This window comes from Hippocampus guttulatus, chromosome 4 (genome assembly GCF_054856545.1).
Source record: "Hippocampus guttulatus isolate MCC_2025c chromosome 4, RoL_Hgut_1.0, whole genome shotgun sequence".
NCBI classification, from domain to species: domain Eukaryota; kingdom Metazoa; phylum Chordata; class Actinopteri; order Syngnathiformes; family Syngnathidae; genus Hippocampus; species Hippocampus guttulatus.
This window is the reverse complement of record NC_141264.1, coordinates 2434678-2453448: the sequence shown is the minus strand read 5'-3', so window position 1 is coordinate 2453448 and position 18771 is coordinate 2434678. Positions and strand designations below refer to the sequence as shown.

Genomic DNA, 18771 nt, shown 5'->3' with positions numbered 1-18771 from the left:
TAGTTGACGCCGGCAACATCGCCGCCGCAAGGAGCACCAGCCGACCCAGCCAGGCCGGCCAACACATCCGGAAAGGACGAGGAGCGACGTCCGGGAAACGGTGCAGCGCAGGCGGGGAGCCCGACCACCGGAAGCGGAGCCCAAGAAGCCCCGCCACTGAGCACCACAGCAGTTCCCCCACGGGCAGACGGAGGAGCGACAGGACGGTCCACGGCAGCACAGCCCACAGGCCCCGTCGACCCCCGCCACGGGGCGCAGAGGGGCGGAGAAGGCACGGAGCCCCGTCCGACAGCCGAACAGGCAGGATGCCGTGACAGCGCGACCGAGGACAACCGTGCGACGACCGACGGTCCAAAACCACAACGAATTGCGACAGGAGATGAGGGTTTCTCCCATGACGAGAGTGAACCGTAAAACAAACGCTAAAAAGAATAATTGTGGGTGAGCAGCGGCAGCCAGACGCGCCAGCGATCACTCAACCGGGTTGTCACTCAAGACAACCCGGAAGTGACACCCGGATGTTTTTCCACACCTAGTACACACTGTTAAGGAATATTACGCCTGCAAACCGAACCTTATTTTCAGTAATGCTGTGATTGGCTGTTGCAGATAAGACTGGCCATCAATCAAACAGAAATGACATCACTGTTTCCTTATATTTTTTTATGTCTTAACGATAAGCAACTCAACATTAGTATTTCACCAAACAAAAAACCCCAACATAGCTACGGTGATAAAACGCAATAACTATAAGAAAGCTTTACTTTTAGAAATCCGTGGCTCAAAATGGCATGGGAATCTCGGTGGGCAGGCACCAAAAGACAGACAACACAGCCAGCCTTCTTAACCGGCTGGATTGATCATTAGTGAAATGGGTGTCCATAGTTACTTTTTTATTATTCTGACTGTACACTAGGTTGCTACAAAACTACTGTTGGGATGAAAACGGTTTTGCTGTTAATAGCCCGCGAAGAAAATACAGTGTTTGACTCAACTCTGGCCTTGTAATTTTGCCTCCCGACACCATACACTTATCCTGGTTAGGGACGATTAAAGGGACAGCCAAAAACCTACTTGCGTCCTTGCTTGGTCCGTCCTTTTTCCAAAACCTCTCATCCTCCGTCCCAAAAATGGGAACTGACTTTGGGAAGTATCTGGCGTCCACCTTGACCTGCTTGCCATCACAGGGCACACAAAAAAATCAGAAATAAATATGTATATCAGCACGTCACAACACCGGGGCTAGGGGGTGCTATAGTCACATCAGAAAACTAATTTACCCCCGTTCAGCCAGCCCCAGTAATTTAGTTTCCATCCATCCATTACCGCTTTATCCTGACTAGGTTAGGGGGGTGCTGGAGCACACATAGACAAACAACCATTCACACTATCAATAACAACTACGGAAAATGTAGAGTGTGCAATTAGCCTACCGTGCATGTTTTCGGAGTATGGGAGGAAACCGAGTACCCGGGCAAAACTACTGCAGGCATGGGGAACACATGCAAATTCTACACAACAAATCCAGAGCCCAGATCCAGATCCAAATCCATGACCTCTACACTGTGAGGCGGATGAACTAACCAGTCACCACCATGCCACCTTCCTTTATTCCAGTATATATATATATATATATATATACATACACTGTATATATATACAGTATATATATATTCTTTCTTTTCCATGTTTTGGGGCAAACCACCTGCTCATAGCGGAGCTGACATTCAACCCGGATTGACAGTTTTTCATGAAGCACCAGTCAAAGACAGCTGACTGCAGTTGGGTTTCATAAACGGAGAGATATGATGGGTGTGGCCTTTCAAAATACTGCTTTCTGAGGTAAATACTTTCAAACATTCAGATGATGTGTCCTGAAGATAGCTTGACATTTTTATCCATCCATCCATCTTCTGATCTGCTTTATCCTCACAAGGGTTGCGGGGGGTGCTGGAGCCTATCCCAGCTGCCTTCGGGCAGTAGGCGAGGGACACCCTGAACCAGCTGCCAGCCAATCGCAGGGCACTTAGAGACGAACAACCATCCGCGCTCACACTCACACCTAGGGACAATTTTGAGCGTTCAATCAGCCTGCCATGCATGTTTTTGGAATGTGGGAGGAAACCGGAGTACCCAGAGAAAACTTAAACAGGCACAACATGCAAACTCAACACAGGAAGGCAGGAGCTGGAATCGAACCAGCTCCTCTGCACTGTGAGGTCGACGCGCTAACCAGTGGAACATCGGGGCGCCCAACTCGACATTTTTATGATTGGATCAAAGGAAATTAACTCATTCACTGTCGTGGATATTTAAATTTGTCAACTGGAATTCAACCCTTTGCTGCCTCCAATGACACTTCAATACGGTCACAAGGGATGAGACCAACACCACAACCTCTGGGTTGGATGAGGGAAACATTTACAGTAAAACATGCAGGATAGGGGCTCTCGGGGACCGGAGTTGGTGACCTCCAGGATACACAGTTTGTGTCATGAATGGTGAACCCCTGTTTAGAATATGAATAATGAATAAATCATCATCATCATCATGATAAGCCACTGACGTTCATTGCAGCGAGTCAGTGCAGCATAGAATAAACTGCTAGAATTGTTTTGTGTTACTAAACTAGTCCAGTATTAGTTATGTCATGGTAATATAAATCTGATGCATTATTATTTAATCACCCTGAAGAGGTTAGCAAAATAAATGTGTTAACAGGAGGACCATCTCTGTGTTACTGGTCTGATTAAGAGCTGCCTGACATAGTTTTGACAAATAGACTTTATTAATCATACAAATAGATTTTATGAACATAGAAATACAGCGCCGTGAAAAAGTACATACAGTATTTGCCTCCTTCCTGATTTCTGTGTTCTTTGCATATTTATCAGACACAAAATTTTCAATTCATCTAACCAATTTTAACATCACACAGGGACAACCCAAGGAAATAAAAAAAGCACTTTCGAAATACCAATTTAATTTATTAATGCACAAAAAAATAATAATATTAAAAAACTGTAGCCGATATGAAAAAGTAAGTGTCCCGTGAACCTAAGAAGCGGTTGTGCCACCCTTGGCAGCAATAACTGATACCAAGCATTTGCAACAACTGGAGATGAGTCTCTCACATCGCTTTGGAGGAATTTTGGCCCACTTTTCTTCGCAGAATTGCTTCAAATCCAAATTGGTTTTCCAGCATGAACTGCCCGTTTAAGGTCATAACCACAGCATCTCAATAAGCTTCAAATCCGGATTTTGACTTGGCCACTCCAAAACCTTAACTTTGTTGTTGTTTTTTTAGCCATTCAGAGGTGGACTTGCTGGTGTATTTCGAATCGTTGTCCTGCTGTCTGATCCAAGAGCGCTTGAGTTTGAGGGCGCAAACTGAGTGTCGGATGTTCCAGGGTTCCCACTCTTCCACTTGCTTTTTATTTATGGACCTTTTAATGACTTTTGTGGACCAATTTAGCCATTTTTTAACAGAAAGCCACATATCACTGAGCTGGTGTTCAAATCATTGCTGCCAAAGCAAGGGCACATCTTTATTTTTAGGGTCAATCACTTAACCCTTTATTTGACATACTGTATGTCAAATTTTCACTTTGCTACCTGTATCACAGGTAGGAAAATGAAAAAAAAACATTTGAATTAATTCTCAAATAAAACACACAAAGAAAATTTTAATTTGAGAAAATATAAAACTTCAATTTATTTTCGAAGAAACACAACACTAATAACAGAGCTAATGGTCATATGGGTCACCTGGACAGGGTTTAGAAAAATCTGGTTTCACTAACAGTTGTACCGATTGCCCATCTTAGCAGTATCCAGTATACCTGAACAGCTGAAATCAGAAGTCTAAATCCCAAATGGTCCAACCCTATTATTTTCCCTCGTATCACCTTCAGTGATCAGACATGTTTTAGAATGACAAATATGAAACTGATATGACAATTAGGGAATAGCAGACAGTGACTTAGTTTTCTCCTCAATCTCTTTTGCAAGTTCTTGGCGATCAATTTTCTTCTGTTTTGCTGTGTGCCTCAATGCAGTTGACTTGACCAGGAGGCTATGACAAGTTTTACCTCTCACGGAGATGCCCTTCTTGCACACTCGGCAGTAGGCCGATATATAATCGGCAGCAATTTTTCCGACCCAAACACAGAACTCCGGCTTCTTCAGCCACGCCACTTAAAAATAGCATTGTCCGGGAATATTTGTAACGACGCCACTCGAGCGAAGCGCGCCTCAGCAGTCGAAAGTATGCTGCTCTCTGCTGTGTGTGCGTCCGCGCGAACATGTATGCACGCGCACGTCTTTTGGTTTCAACTAGTTATGGGTCCATGAGGCCTCATGAGGCGTGTCGACACACTGACACACTGTGTTGATACTGTGTCGCTGACCACTGCCACCTGCTGGACCTTCAAGATCCCTGCAGCCAACCCACTTAACAGACTGAACTGACTGATACATTTGTTTATTGAACATATAAAATATACAATTCGGTAATAAATTGGCAAAAAGTGAAGGTAAGATATAAAAAAGTAAAAGAAAATAGTCATCATCACAAATATGTGTTCAAAGGAGTAGAAAGAAGTAAAAAAAACTATCGAGTCCTACCCCTTCTTATATATGAATTGATCATTTTTCAAAATAGAAAAGAAAGTCTACATATCAACAAATGCTTTTACCCTTATGTATGCTGTACTTATCTATTTTTACAACTTTCGGTTTGTATATACAGTACATACTCATTGGAGCACATTTATATGTCGATTTTCTCATATTCATAATGGATGCTACATTTCATTAATATATTAAATAATCTCATCAATGTATTTCTGGGCGGCCTGGTAGTCCAGTGGTTAGCACGTCGGCTTCACAGTGCAGAGGTACCGGGTTCGTTTCCAGCTCCGGCCTCCCTGTGTGGAGTTTGCATGTTCTCCCCGGGCCTGCGTGGGTTTTCTCCGGGTACTCCGGTTTCCTCCCACATTCCAAAAAACATGCGTGGAAGGCTGATTGAACACTCTAAATTGTCCCTAGGTGTGAGTGTGAGCGTGGATGGTTGTTCGTCTCTGTGTGCCCTGCGATTGGATGGCCACCGATTCAGGGTGTCCCCCGCCTACTGCCCGGAGACGGCTGGGATAGGCTCCAGCACCCCCGGCAACCCTAGTGAGGATCAAGCGGTTCGGAAGATGAATGAATGAATGAATGAATGTATTTCTGATGTATTGCTATATTTCATGAGTGTATCGAATTTATCAGCTTAATTCTGATTTGTGTAGTTTTCTTGTACTACTCTCGAATTCATTTTTGAACTCAGCAAGCGAGTTACTCATTTTCTGGTCCGTTTCAGAATGATTCCACAGATTTACACCTATTACAGGTACACTCCTTTGCTTGATGTTTGTTCGTGTTTTGGATTTTTTGTATAGGTTAGTACCCCTTAAATAATGACAACTTTCTCGAATTTCAAAAAGCTTCTGGATGTTTTGGCAAAGGAGGTTATTGTGTGCTTTGTACATTAATTGGGCGATTTTGAAGTCAACCAGGTCATGAGATTTCATTGTTTAATTTGATAAACAGTGGATTCGTGGGTTCCGTCTATTTGGAGCCAGTGATTGTTCTGATTGCTTTGTATTGTAGTTTTAAAACAGAGTGTGTTTTACTGGCATTTCCCCATATTTCCACACAATAGGTCAAATATGGAAGTAATAAAAGTATAATGTGTACAAGGATCTCTTATTCAGCACATCCTTTGTTTTTTGGAGGATCCCTATGGTTTGGGATATTTTTCTTTTAACATTATCTAAATGTAGCTTCCAGCGTGGTTTTGCAACTATTACTGTTCCAAGAAATTTTCATAAGGTCATTCATCGATTTGATTTGATGATGAAGTGTATACAATATCATTCACATCCATGCATTCATTTTGCAACATTCAATGTGTTCCAATAATGTGAAAATCATTTGAATGAAGATGCTTGTGGGCTTTGACTTTACAAATTTTTATTGAGAAAAATAAGATGCTCCAATGTTTTAAATTTCAGCCTGTTGCGTCTTTTACAAGCAATTCCCCCTGCCGTGGAGATTCATTGTATTCATGTAGTGACAGGTGAGTGCCAAGTAGGCCTCCATGTTCACAGAGGTCCACATGTCAGTCGTTATACTCACTGCCACAGCTTGCTGTACTTCCATTTTCACTTTTTCCCGTTCCTCCTTATATTTGTCGGCCACCATTTTCTTGATGGTCTGAAAATTAAACATTATATGGGATTCATCTACTACTTTATGGAACTTTCACACAGACCTTTCTCGTCGGCAAAACATACGAGGGTTCAAGGACCTGAATCAGCTCCTTGAACCCTTCACTCTCCACAATGCTGAGGGGCTGGCAGTCCTTGATAATGAAGTTCAGCAGTGCCTGATTGAGCAGCTGCTTCCTGGAAGCTTGATTGTCAAACATGGAGTGGAGAGTCAACCAATAATAATTACTGATTGCCAATTAATCATCAACATAGCAACCGTGAAAAGATGAGCGAACGTTTGTATACCTGGCGTAATACTGGGTGTATCGCGAACTTCATTCTCATGCTTGGCCTGATAATGCCTCAGCATGGTGGAGGTGCTTCTGTTGGTGTATGACAATTCGACCCGGCAAATTCGACATTTCACCTGCAATGAAATGTGATTAAGAAGTAACTAAGAGTTACCTTGAAATGTATTTGAATTAGAATGGTACAACACATGGGCGGCCCGGTAGTCCAGTGGTTAGCACGTCGGCTTCACAGTGCAGAGGTACCGGGTTCGATTCCAGCTCCGGCCTCCCTGTGTGGAGTTTGCGTGTTCTCCCCGGGCCTGCGTGGGTTTTCTCCGGGTACTCCGGTTTCCTCCCACATTCCAAAAAACATGCATGGCAGGCTGATTGGACGCTCTAAAATTGTCCCTAGGTGTGAGTGTGGGCGTGGATGGTTGTTCGTCTCTGTGTTCCCTGCGATTGGCTGGCAACTGATTCAGGGTGTCCCCCGCCTACTGCCCGAAGACGGCTGGGATAGGCTCCAGCACCCCCCGCGACCCTAGTGAGGATCAAGCGGTTCGGAAAATGGATGGATGGATGGATGGTACAACACATGTCAATAATCTGAGAGGCACCTGCCGAGTGCCTCTCGCTGAGAGGCTCTCGGCGACAGAAGGCGATTTGAATAAATAAATAAATAATACCTTATCCTCCAGGACATCAAAATGGTCCCACACGGTGGATGATTTGCGTCTCTGCTCCATAATTGGCAAGGAAGGCACGAGCACGAAGTCTGCAGTGACACGAAGTCTGTCCCACGAACTTGGACAAGCGAGCGTGAGTGAGGTCTGGCTTGTTTCGGCAGGTGGCATTGTGTCGCCAGACGCACTTCTTTATAAACACTGTGCGGCGGGCTTTTGCTGCGTCAACGCCCTCTGCACTGAGTCGACGCCCCCTGGACTAAGTGGCGCAGCCGGGACTGTGCCAAGCAGCCGATGCAGTCTAAACTGCACCGGTGCAGTTCACGTGTCAATCACGTGACGTAATGAAGCAGCACATGCACCAACACGTGGTTTGCTCTGTGAGCCCGGCGCATGCGTCAACGCATCGGTGTCGCTGGACCCATCACTAGTATGCAGGATTTCTCACAGATCTCCACCCCCCAAGAAAAACTGCGTATTGATAATAAAAAAGTTAGTTTGGACGAGCAAGAACTTTTTTTCCCCATCGACAAATGTTTTGGGAGAAAAGGAAGCCATTTTTTTTCTTTCAACGAAACAAAGTCTTTTCCTTTCAGGAAGCATATTTTTTAAGCGGAAGATTCATTTCCTATTTTTTGTTGATGAAAAGGGATTCTTTTTCATGGAAGGGAATGTTTCAGCAAATAAAACAATCTGCAAAGGGGCGAAAAATGTGGAATTTTATTTCATGTATATTTTTAGAAAAGTATGTTTTTTGGTCATTTTTTTGAGGAAAAAATTTTCGACAAACATTTTTTCAGACAAAGATGCATCTTTTTCTCAACGAGAATCTGTATTTTCCTCCCGAAGAAAAAACATACCCAGGATGTCCCCCTCCCGACAAGTCAGAAAAAACTATTTGGATTCTTGTCAGAACACAATTTAGAGAAAAGGAGGATATTTTCTTTTCAGAAAGTCAAAATCTAGCCATGTCATACTTATTTTGAAAACTACATATCTGAGAAAGGTGGATGTAAGTAAGCCTAACGAAAAATGTGCGTCAAAATCTTCAGTTCTGCCTGAAAGGCGGTCATTGACGAGATGACACTCGCAATGTGTCTGAGCCAAGCGGGCATGTCTCGCTTCACACATGGGAAGCTTTGGCAGCAAAGTTCACTTTGGTGACGTGGCACGTTTCTGTCCGCACAAACAAAGACTCGATTGTGGTCGGGCGTCTAATTTTCTTGCGAGCGTGCCCGCACTCGTCCTCCGGCGAGTGTCTGAGCAAATGTGGTCGTGCTCGTTAGCATGTAGCGATCGTCGTGCGCTTCTCGTCTTCTTGTTGTTTTCATTTGGAGTGGGTGGGCTGCGACAACGTTTCTCATCATGAAACATTTTGTGCCGGCCAAAGTTGTGACAATAAAACAAACGGCATTGCTTGTGTGCTCATTCACTCTCCATTTCACAAACCAACACAAAAGATTTTTTTTTAAAAAACAACGAGAGACCTCCACCAAGGCCAAAAGCAGCTACGCGGCTAATTCATTGCCTTCCCTTGTCAAATGCGTTACAAAGATTTTAACTGACTGTCCGGCAGCCATTTGAGAGCATTTTGCCAGATCTCGCACAGCAATGTGCTGAAGGGGAAAAAAACATATGGAACCTTTTCTGATCATGAGTAATCAGCAGCGGATGGCGGGTTCCTGACTAAAAAGCGCAGAAAACGCCACGGTGAAAGGCTTCTCCTTTACCCTGCTGATCCGCTCTTCATTCCAAACTGCAATTTCCCCCGACCATGACTAAGCGGCGGCCTGAAAGCCACTTGACCTCGGCCCGTGATTAGCGTGGCCGCTCGTCACTGTGTTAGTGTGCAAATTCGAGTCCATTTTGGCAAAGACGCGATTTATTGATTGAGCCCTCGATCGCAAAGACTCTCGCGTCCTCCCACACGACTCTGACGAAAACAATTCCGATAAAGTGGGAATGATTTATTTAAGGAACTGAGTGGTACAACAACAAATGAACAATCAACAACCAGAACGCAGGAGTGCAAACAAAAACATCGACAGCGTGCAGTGCGTGCGTTTCAACTGGGAAAGTAGGCTGAAGCCGCGGGAGCTTTGTTGCGTGGTGGCAGCAACTCTGACGAGGAAAGAGAGGAATCGGCCCATCCACGTGGGATGGGGCGACGCAGTCCATTATGTTCTACACGTGTCTCACATCGTCGTGCGCTTGGGACGGCGTGTTGCGTTGCGATTGTGTCAAGTTACCTCTGGGAATGAGAGCGCCGGCAAGACCGTGGACGGGGATGTCGTCGTCTCTCTTAAAGTATCTGGCATCCAGCCCGCCGGCAAAGTCGTTCGGTCTGCTCGCGGTCGCGTGCGGAGAAAAGTGTGCCTGCGGGGCGGGGAAAGAACAAAAGGCGTCAGGCGCTCAGTCCGGTACGCGGCGTCGACAAAGACGACGCTCTCGCTTACTCGGGGTCCCACCGACATGGGGGCGTTCTCCGACGTCTCCGGAAACTTCTCGTGCAGCTGCTTCTCGTTCAGCAGCTTGTTCAGCCATTCGATCACTGACGATGACAAGCGCCGAGTCACGCCACCGCGCGCTCGGGACGAGACGGACGCTCCTCACCTCTCTCGTTCTTCTGCAACGTCTCCTTGGCGTCGGACAGCTTGTTCACGCTCGACTCCAGCTGCTCCTTCAGACTTGCGATCTGACCGTCAAAAACCCACGCGCAGATGGACCAAAACGCAAAAATCCACACCGACGCCCACGTATGACACAAGAGGAAAACAGGCCCGTGAACAAGAGCCCGCGCACAGTCACGTTGCGACCGGCGCGTGCCGCTCACCTGCCGGTCCCTGTCGTCGAGCTGCCGGCGAGCATCCTGCGCTTCCTGGTGGGCTCGCTCTAGCTTGGCCGAGGTGTCGCGCACAATCTTCTCCTGCATCACCAGCACCGCGCTCTTGTCTTTGTTCTTGTCCTGCTGAACTTGCAGCTCGCACTGGAACTTCCTGATGATCTCGTTGCCCTGACAACGCCGCCAGACGTCACGTCAACGGGCAGCAGCTTTCAAAGCCTCTTCGCATCTTAATCGCGACATCGTTAGGTCGGGCGTCGTCGATTCCTCCGACGTCGGCCCTTTTCTTTTCGTGAGAATTATTCTCGGCGTGCACTCGGTCATTGGGAGTTCCTCCAAATCATGTCGTTGCGCCGTTTGTCCACCAGATGGAGCTCTGAATCCACTCGATCGAGATGACGCGGCTATCGCGTGACGAGCCAACTTTTACAACCAAAAACAACCAACCAACCAACCAACTTTTACCTAACACGGCCACGCGCATTTCCTGTCGGGACTGTCAAGAAGAAAAGGAGGGGGGGGGGGGGGGGGGGGGGACCAACCTTTTTGACATCTGCTGCCAAAACCTCCACCTGGGCTTCAAATTGTCGCAGCTGAGCTTCTTTGCCGTCGACGCTCTTCCTGAGGGATCCCTGCAGAATAAAGAGAGGGCGGCGTGACGCGGCCCGCCGGCGTCCGAGTGGGCCGCCACAAACCTGCTGCTGCTGCGCCGCCGTCAGCGCTTCCTGCGTTCGACTCATCTTCCACTCCTTGTCTTGGACTTCCTGCTCCAGGGCGGCCACGCGCGCCCGCAGCTGCTCAGCCAGCCGCTCCTTGGCGTGCAGCTCGGCGTCCGCGGAGTCCTTGTCGTGCCGCAGCGAGCCGACCTGCTGCTCCAAGCGCCGGCACTCCTGCGTCACGCGGAGCACACTTTTCGCTGCGGTCTCCGGATCCGGCATGTAACCGTCAAGTAACCCCGGTGCCGCTATTGGTCGACGTACCTCCTCGGCGCCCGCCAGCTTGGACTTGAGGTCCCGGAGGGCGGCCTCGTTTTTGAAATTCCTGTCGCCGAGCTCCCCGTAGGAGGTCTCCAGTTGCGCCAGGCGGCTCTGCATCTGCTGGCTGCCGCGCTGGTGAGCGCTTTCCAGATCTCGGCGGACTTGCTGCTTCTCCTGTCGCAGGCGCTCCTGCAACTGGGACACGTGGCCGCCACGCCGTCGTCACTCGGACGTCGGCGGCGCCGGCTCGTTCGGGGCGCGGGGGCCTCACCTCGGCCGCCCTCTCCTGCTCGGACCGCAACTCGTCGGCGTGCCGGCTGGAAAGAGAGCTCCTCTGGAGAGTCCATTCTAAATGCAGACGCTCCATCTCGGTGCTTTTTTCCGACAGCGCCTGGTAAGACATCGCAACGGGGAACGGGACTCAAAACTCTCTCTTAGCGGCGGGGCCGAACAAAGATCACGGACGGCCGTCGAATGGTTTGATGGTCGATGAGCGGCCCGTCAATCGCCGGAGTTTGGTGCGTTTTCCGCTTTGAATAGGGTGGGAAAGCGACGAACCTGCTCGGCGTTGTGGAGCCGCTTGGTCAGATCATCTTCGGTCGTTTGCAGTTTGACCTCCAGCGCTTCTTTGTCGGCCTGAAACGTGACAGGCTTTTTACAGATGATGAAGTCACTGCTCGAGTGCTTCCCACACGATGAATTTGAAAGAGGAAAATACAAAAACCAGCACGGACGCACGTGAGCCGATCTCGGCGCGAGCGTGCCCGCCCACCCGATTTCCCGTTGAAAGCCGGCCCGGCTCGAGTAGGCTCACCTTGAGAGAGGCCAGACAGGCGGCCAGGTAGTCCTTGACGTGCTTGTCCGAGGCCTGCGCCAGCTGCAGAGAGAGCTGGTTGAGGTGCTTGAAGGAGCTGCTCTCCATCACATTCAGCTGGGCCGGGCCATCCAGTGACGGCGTGTCACACAACAGCAGCAGCTGGAACCTGCGGGCCACAAGAGAGAAAGCAAACAACAGAAAGCCGCCGCGTCAACGCTGTCGGCTCGGTTAGCCGCCCGCCATCCCGCAAAGAGAGACGGCGGGCCGGCGCATTCCGAAAAGGAACAGCGGCCGCCGATGTTGCGCTTGCCTACAAAGAAACCACTGAAGCCGTTGCACGTATGATTACAGCCTTTTGTGGCTTGAGGGATACGAATCGTGTGACTGTTGAAACTTGTCACCATCCTTTGTGTCCTAAAATGAAGACAAACTGAGGATAGTTGACTTGAGCATTACAATAGCGCGACTGGTCAAAGAAAAAGGGGGGGGGGGCGCTTATTTGAAACACCAACAAATGGGCTCTTGTTTACACAGAAATATTTGCCCCTTTCACTCCTTATATGTACCAAATGGGGTGACAGAAAACCAGAGCAAGGGTTATTCTTGGCCTAGTTCTACATGGGTAGTGTTTCGTGATGACAAAACATGTCGTATCGAGTTTGAGAAAATGCAAGTGATCCATGTTGACGTCGGGAGGAGGAGGGGCCGGCGGAGTACCTGGGATGGCTGCAATTCTGCTCTGATTGACATTGACGAAGAAGCTGCGTCAGCATCTCGGGGAACGACGTGAATTCAATCAGGAGCGACTGCTGGACTTTCAAACTACATGCAAGATGATCAAAAAAAAGCTTGGAAAAAAAAAGCTCACACCGACACAGAAAATTGCACTTCTTCTTCAACAAACCTTTGGAAGTCTTCCTCAGATATTGTGAGGCTAAAGAGAAAATGTGGATCAGCGTCATTGGTTAGTCTCACCAGAAGATCCTGAAGAGCAGAGAAAATGGATTTCAAATCGCTTGATTGACACCTCCCGTCAAATTGACTCAGCCCGTCTCCGGGAAGAAGAGGCAGAGAAGGTGATCATTACTGCCGCAGAACACAGAGACGATGGCAGACATGAATGCCTGGGAGCAGAGATGGGCAATCCGTCCCTGGACTGAACGGTCCGTCTGTCCGGACGCCCATTTTGGGACGGAGGACGAGAATTTTTTTTTGGAAAGGACATATTAAGCAAGGATGGAAGTGGGTTTTCGTTCGTCCCTTTACTCGTCCCTAGTGGTGTCGGGAGGCAAAATAACAAGGCCAGAGAGTAGCCAAACACTGCCTTCTCTTAACAGGCTCGTTCATCTCAATAGTATTTTTAGAGAAACATTGACACCTAGCGTAAAGTCAGAGAACATAAAGGATGAGGACGGAGGACAATTATGATATGAATAAGGACGGAGGGACGATGACGGAAGGGTACCGAGGTCGCGGACGGAGCGGCAGAAGAGGGCCATGTCTGCCTGCGAGACCACTTGAAGGAGTGAAGACAGGAAACTGCAAGGGGCAAAAAAAGGCCGCATGCAATACTCACTCGTTTGCGGATGGCACCAGTGCTCGAATCAAGCTCAATCGTGACGCGGATGTGTTCTTTTCTGTAAAATGAAAACATACGTCATTATACAGATAAAAACATTGTGGGGGGGGGGGGGTTTCCCCAATCTTTTCCGTTTTTGATGTGATCTTTATTCATCCAGGTCAGGCCTTTGAGAAAGGATTCTTTTACACCACGGGTTGCTCGGTGCACTACAGTATGAGCAAGGGAACGCTCTTTTTGAGCTCCCAACTTGTTCTTTCGGATGATTGTGAGGCAGGAATGGAGGAAACCATGCAAACTCCAGACAGGAAGGCCGGAGCCGCAATCGAACTCTGCACCGTGACGCCGTAGATTCAGCTCTATTTGTTTATGATTGTATTCGTTCAGCGATTTTTAAAAAACACGTACTGTACCATAACGTGACGTGTGAAGACGTGCCGTCCATCTCCCTGCATTAAATTATTTGGCGAAACGGATGAAATAAGATAAGATATCCCTTTATTTGTCCCGCAATGGGGAAATTACAGTCAGAATTGACCAAAATGACGTGAAATTCCTTTCTTTCTATACAGGGAGGAAATTGTGAAGACGTTCGCTGGCGGTCAAAAAATGTTGTGGTGAACCAGAACAACAATTGATCGAAATCAGCCGTCTTTGTTGTCCTCATTCGCCTTGAAGGCTATGAAGTCGCAACCGGGCCAAATCGAATGGCATAAATCCTACTTCAAACGTAGCACTCTCAGAATCGGTTCGGCTTAGTTAGTAATTAGTTTCCCTTTAATCAAGACAAATATACGAATCAATTCAATTGGCAATGAGCTTCCAGCTCAAAGATTTCATTCCCAAAACAGGCACAGCAAAGGGCTTCTGATGGCAAACTGAAATCGGAACTTCATTACTTCATCGTGTTGAGTCACGTCTCGTCCGCAGTCACAGTTGCCGTGTACCTTTCATCGCAGTGTCGACATTTAATGACGACTTTAAGGACTTCGCTGAAAATCGCTTCCATGGTGGAGCGCCCAAACGAATCGTATTTCTTCTTCGTTGGTGAGATGTTCTTTTTCGTCGTGCTGCTTCCTCGGCGCTCTGTCGGCAAAGTGCGCGTGATCGCCCCCCTAGGGAGAGACCCGCAGGTGCGCCACTGTGTTGTGGCGAACTCCTTGGGAGTGGAGCATTCGGGCTCTTTCTTGCCAGCTGAGCACTCGCTGTTGTCGGGCTGAATGTAGAAAAATGAAGTTTACGTGTGTCTTTGAGGAAAGGCACGTGTTGAGTGAGTTGACATTCTTTTTAATAAAGTACTGTACACTCATTTTAATCCCTCGGGTGGAACTTCATCTCACATACTCAAATGAAGTTTGTGCATTATCTGCACTGTCAATTTCAAATAATCTTCTGTTTTTGAATAAATGTAGCCGAGTCTCTGGAAGGACTAGACTGGGCACAAAATAATTTTTATGTGGGCCTTATTCCCGACTGAACAATGAGGAATTGTACAGCTTTAAGATGAAAGTCTGAGATGTAAAATGAATTTTAAAAGAGTTCGAAAAGGGATCTAAGAGATCAAAGAAAATCATCTAACAGATTAAAGACAATTACGCCACAATAGACAACAGCAGTGGCTTGCTTAATAGGGAAACAGAAATAAAAATACATTATTTCCAAGACACAATACTTCTTAGTGCAGAACAAATAATCATTACAACCCAATGTTTTGAGATGCAGCCACACTTACTCGATATGTTCCGGTGTGTTGGGTGTGTACAAAGCACGTGGACAAACACAAATGATCTCCCCTCTAAAGAACAGATAACACAGTTCAAATAATTTCACAGTCCAAAAAAAAAACATATTTACATCTTATAACATTGCGAACACTTACGCTGTACAGCTGTTCACACGACTCACTAGTGGTAGATTTCAAACTCCAAACCAAATCACTCCAGATATTGTGCTCTACAAATACCATTCAACTAATTAATCATCTGTCCAAAATTAACACCTAACATGCGTCATGGTAAACTAGTTACCAATTACCTGAATATCGCCAGGGTTACGACGACGATCATGGGTGTATCAAGTTGGGACAAGCAGTGGGCACAGTTCAGCGACTACCCTCCTTCACGTGCATGTCACCCTTACTGGTCTGATTCTCACACGCTGCATATGTTCCCGCGTGTTTTGATCTAGTGTGGCTCTTAAAGTGACAGTGCTACATTTGTTAAACAAGGAAGCCTTCACTACAAGCGTCTAAGTAAGGTTCACCTGGTTACATAAAGTTATGGAAAATAAAAGGTGTTTTTCGCCCGATTCATTGATTGATTTAAAAAAAACACAATAATTAGTGATTCATCAAAAGTCACAGGTTGAATTTCTAGAAATGTTTATTTCTCCTAGTTTTTTTTTTGTTGAAAAACGCATTCCTCAAGAACTGTAAAATGTTCCCCCCCCCCCAACAAAATGTGAAAATAGAAAAATAATCTCCCCCTCCCCTTTTTTTTAAACAATGACATATTTTCTCCTCAAAAATATATCTGATCAAAGGCAAAAGAGGCATGCCATGGTGACTGATTAAAAGCCAACCCAGCGCTAATGAGCAGCCAGGTGTCAGCCCTTCGTGTTCCTCTGCCATTGGTCACCGGAGTGCCTCAGCCTGCTTTAAAGCCCGCGCGGGAGGTTTTAAGCGCGCCGTGTTCAATTTGTAACCCTTCGTCACTGGTTAGAATGGCGGCTCGTCTATTGGCTGCTGCGCTGTGGTGCGCTTTGGCTCTTCTGGGCTTGGTGTCGCCTCAGTCTTTGCCTTCTTCGGTCACGTGCGGCGAGGACAGCGTGAAGGCGGCGGCCGGCATGGCCATCCGGCACGTCAACCGACATCACAAGCACGGCTTCAAGTTCCGGCTGCACGAGGTGCAGAGCAGCAAATACCGGCAGGTGAGCAAGTCGGCCGGCCGAGCCGCTCCTTGGGAGATGATTGAGATGCGCTTGTCTGGCGGCTCTCCCACGCAGGTCTCGGGAGGTTGCCATATTGACATCAACGTGAAGCTGCTGCAGACCAAATGTCACTTCAGCAACCCCAAACTCGAGGCCCTGTGCGAGCTGTGGCGGCAGAATGAGCGGGTGAGCGTCCTTTGGGTCCTGCCGGTCGCTTCTGTCTGATGTGCTAACAGCGTTGTTTTTGGGTGGCTCAGGGTGCGGTGGCCATCTGCAGCATGGAGTTTTGGGTCATGTGGGGCGCGGCCAAAGTCACCCGCCACGAATGCACCACCCGACCAGGTCATGAGAGCCCCGCTGCTTTGGTGCTTGTCTGTGAAATGCTTTGTTGCGGTGAGAGCTGATGGCGAAGCTCGGGCGCCGCCGCCGCCTTGTTTGCAGAGCCGTCCGACGAGGAGCTGCTGCTGATTTGTCCGTCGTGCCCCAAGTTGTTGCCTCTGGATGACCCGACGGGCGTCGGCGCCGTGCGGTGCTCAAGTTCTACCGGGAGAGTGAACGGCCCAATTACTTCGCCTTGCTGGAAGTGGCTCAGCTCACGAGCGCGGTGAAGATCCTTTGTCGAGTGTTTGTTTGGCTTGCCGCCTGGCGTTCGCCTTCCTTCTAAACGCTCGCTCGCTCTCCTGTGACAGAACGTCGTCACCATCGGCACCATCACCCAGCTCAAGTTCGCCCTGGTGGAGACCACGTGTCCCTGGGAGGCCGCGGCCACTTTCGCCACCTGCACGCCTCGCTGCCCCGACCGAGCTGTGAGTTGCAACTTGCTGCTTGACTGGCTTTCTTCCACGGGGGTTGCATAAGTTTTGCCACGCTTGACGGCAACATTTTTTTTCCTGAAATTTTGCAAGACTAATCCTGTTTCCACCCCCGCTTGTTTTCAATGAAATTGTGTCAGAAAGCGATAAAAATGTGGTGCTGTTCTTGCGCATCAGGAGGAGAGCATCCTGTACGTGAACGACTACTCAGACAGGCCCACGACCATCGCCCAGCTGGAGGAGTTCCGAGATGAGCGCGGCCACGAGTTGTTCGTCCTGAACCGCGCCAAACCCGTGCCGGCGCCGGTCATGACGTCCGAGGGCGAGGGGGTATTCGTCAACCATGCCGGCTTGTTCGTGGATTCTCGGATGGGCTACGAGATCCACTGCTGAACGGCGTCGCCCGCCGCTGCGCTTTTCTCAAACCGCGTTGACGCCGCTCCAGAGCGGACCGAGCGGCATTCTGGACTCGGTTCATCTTCTGCCGCGCGTGCTTCTTCTTTGTACTTCGCGAGTGAGACAAATCCCGTGGCAAAAAACTCGAGTGACACTCTTTGACTTTTGAACGGTCCAGCCGGCAAACAAAGGACGGGGGTGGGGTCTGAGGCAGGGGCGGTTCTGGATCAATTTCACTGAGGGGGCCGGGCTGGGGCCAGGGGTTTTGATGGGGGGGCACATTCAACCCAGGGCTAAAAAGAAAGATTCGAAATCTTATTTGACTTTTTATTTCTTCAGACTTTGAAATTGTAGTCATAACATTACAGTGATGAGAAAAAAACAGTATTAGCAGGGCTAAAATGTCTGCAAGCGTAACAATACGCCGTGTCCATCTGTTGAGAATATTCAAGCCAGGGGATGATATGGTACCAGCCTGCCGGGGACAAAAATTGCAAATACACTGAAGCTAGATGTTTTACATGCATATAATTATCCAAATTTTAAAAGGCAATGTCTTATATATTGATCCTGTTAAATAAAAAGGGAGACTAAAAAAGTTACACACGCGCACACACACACACACGCGCGCGCACACAAACGCAAATAGCACGTGTCGTGGTAGTTTCCTTCTCTGCGGACTGCTTCTCATTTTCCCGCTCATTTTTAAATGGCGCAGCGCACTAAAGGGTCCGACTAGAATGTTAAATCACGCACTTTGGTTCCACCTTTCGCGTCGGCGACTCGGCACGACTGCGTAATCTGCGCTCGGAGGGGGGGCCACAGGGGGGGCCAGAATCGGTGCTACAGGGGCACTGCCCCCCCCCCCCCCCCAGAACCGCCACTGGTCTGAGGGGTCGTCAGTGGTCGTGTAGGGAGGAGCATTACGGCCACGCCGGCCAAAATCGAATGCAATCGATGCTACTATGGTCAAATGAACTCGGGTGACCTCGCACCTGAAAGGTCAGGTCACGTAGGCCCTGTCGTGCAACTCGACGAAAACATGCGGAGAGACAGCCCAGCTTCCTTTCGGGAAGGGGGCCCTTCTTGGCTCAGCGTGACCCCCATCAAGGATCCAAACAAAAACGTCCCTGGCCTTTTTTTCACTCAGCTCGCATTGGGAATTTCATTTTTGAACCAGGGCGAAAACTCATTTG

At 48.3% G+C, this 18771-nt stretch overlaps 1 protein-coding gene, 2 long non-coding RNA genes and 1 pseudogene across 7 annotated transcripts; 2 read left to right on the top strand and 2 right to left on the bottom strand.

Annotated features, from left to right (window-relative positions):
- The first annotated feature begins 98 nt into the window (after positions 1 to 98).
- On the top strand, positions 99 to 2853 carry LOC147205604 (uncharacterized). The gene is made up of 3 exons (XR_015100829.1): positions 99 to 441; positions 1716 to 1842; positions 1937 to 2853. It is a non-coding gene; the product is annotated as an uncharacterized LOC147205604 (long non-coding RNA).
- A 3150-nt stretch (positions 2854 to 6003) lies between these two features.
- On the bottom strand, positions 6004 to 7550 carry LOC147205603 (uncharacterized). Its single transcript, XR_015100759.1, has 4 exons — positions 7228 to 7550; positions 6561 to 6681; positions 6339 to 6456; positions 6004 to 6258 (listed from the first exon to the last, which is right to left on the bottom strand). It is a non-coding gene; the product is annotated as an uncharacterized LOC147205603 (long non-coding RNA).
- Positions 7551 to 9176: 1626 nt separating this feature from the next.
- On the bottom strand, positions 9177 to 15745 carry LOC147205602 (spindle assembly abnormal protein 6 homolog). 4 transcript variants are annotated; one of them, XM_086110141.1, is made up of 17 exons: positions 15319 to 15378; positions 15172 to 15234; positions 14387 to 14655; positions 13437 to 13497; positions 12765 to 12844; positions 12578 to 12682; positions 11858 to 12026; positions 11602 to 11679; positions 11315 to 11434; positions 11047 to 11238; positions 10762 to 10956; positions 10609 to 10698; positions 10058 to 10237; positions 9838 to 9919; positions 9681 to 9775; positions 9474 to 9600; positions 9177 to 9345 (listed from the first exon to the last, which is right to left on the bottom strand). In XM_086110141.1, the coding sequence occupies exons 3-17, from the start codon at positions 14446 to 14448 to the stop codon at positions 9290 to 9292; spliced, it is 1692 nt and encodes a 563-aa protein (XP_085966267.1). In that variant the 5' UTR covers positions 14449 to 14655; positions 15172 to 15234; positions 15319 to 15378; the 3' UTR covers positions 9177 to 9289. The 4 variants fall into 4 exon arrangements, with proteins under 4 accessions (XP_085966267.1, XP_085966266.1, XP_085966265.1 ...); XM_086110140.1 differs by having other exon boundaries at positions 10609 to 10956; positions 15319 to 15380; XM_086110139.1 differs by having other exon boundaries at positions 10609 to 11238; positions 15319 to 15745.
- A 398-nt stretch (positions 15746 to 16143) lies between these two features.
- Positions 16144 to 17701, top strand: LOC147205601 (alpha-2-HS-glycoprotein-like; annotated as a pseudogene). The gene is made up of 6 exons (XR_015100728.1): positions 16144 to 16367; positions 16443 to 16553; positions 16625 to 16709; positions 16809 to 16971; positions 17057 to 17173; positions 17357 to 17701. The product of XR_015100728.1 is annotated as an alpha-2-HS-glycoprotein-like (transcript).
- The last annotated feature ends 1070 nt before the right edge of the window (positions 17702 to 18771 follow it).

Excerpts from the sequence above, each read along its gene's own strand:
- LOC147205602 (XM_086110139.1), bottom strand. The coding sequence starts at position 15,405 with ATGGTATTTGTAGAGCACAATATCTGGAGTGATTTGGTTTGGAGTTTG. Across the intron at positions 12,027-12,577 it reads CAGAATTGCAGCCATCCCAG|GTTCCAGCTGCTGCTGTTGT; the intron begins GTACTCCGCCGG and ends TGTGGCCCGCAG. Across the intron at positions 9,920-10,057 it reads TCGACGACAGGGACCGGCAG|ATCGCAAGTCTGAAGGAGCA; the intron begins GTGAGCGGCACG and ends TTTGACGGTCAG.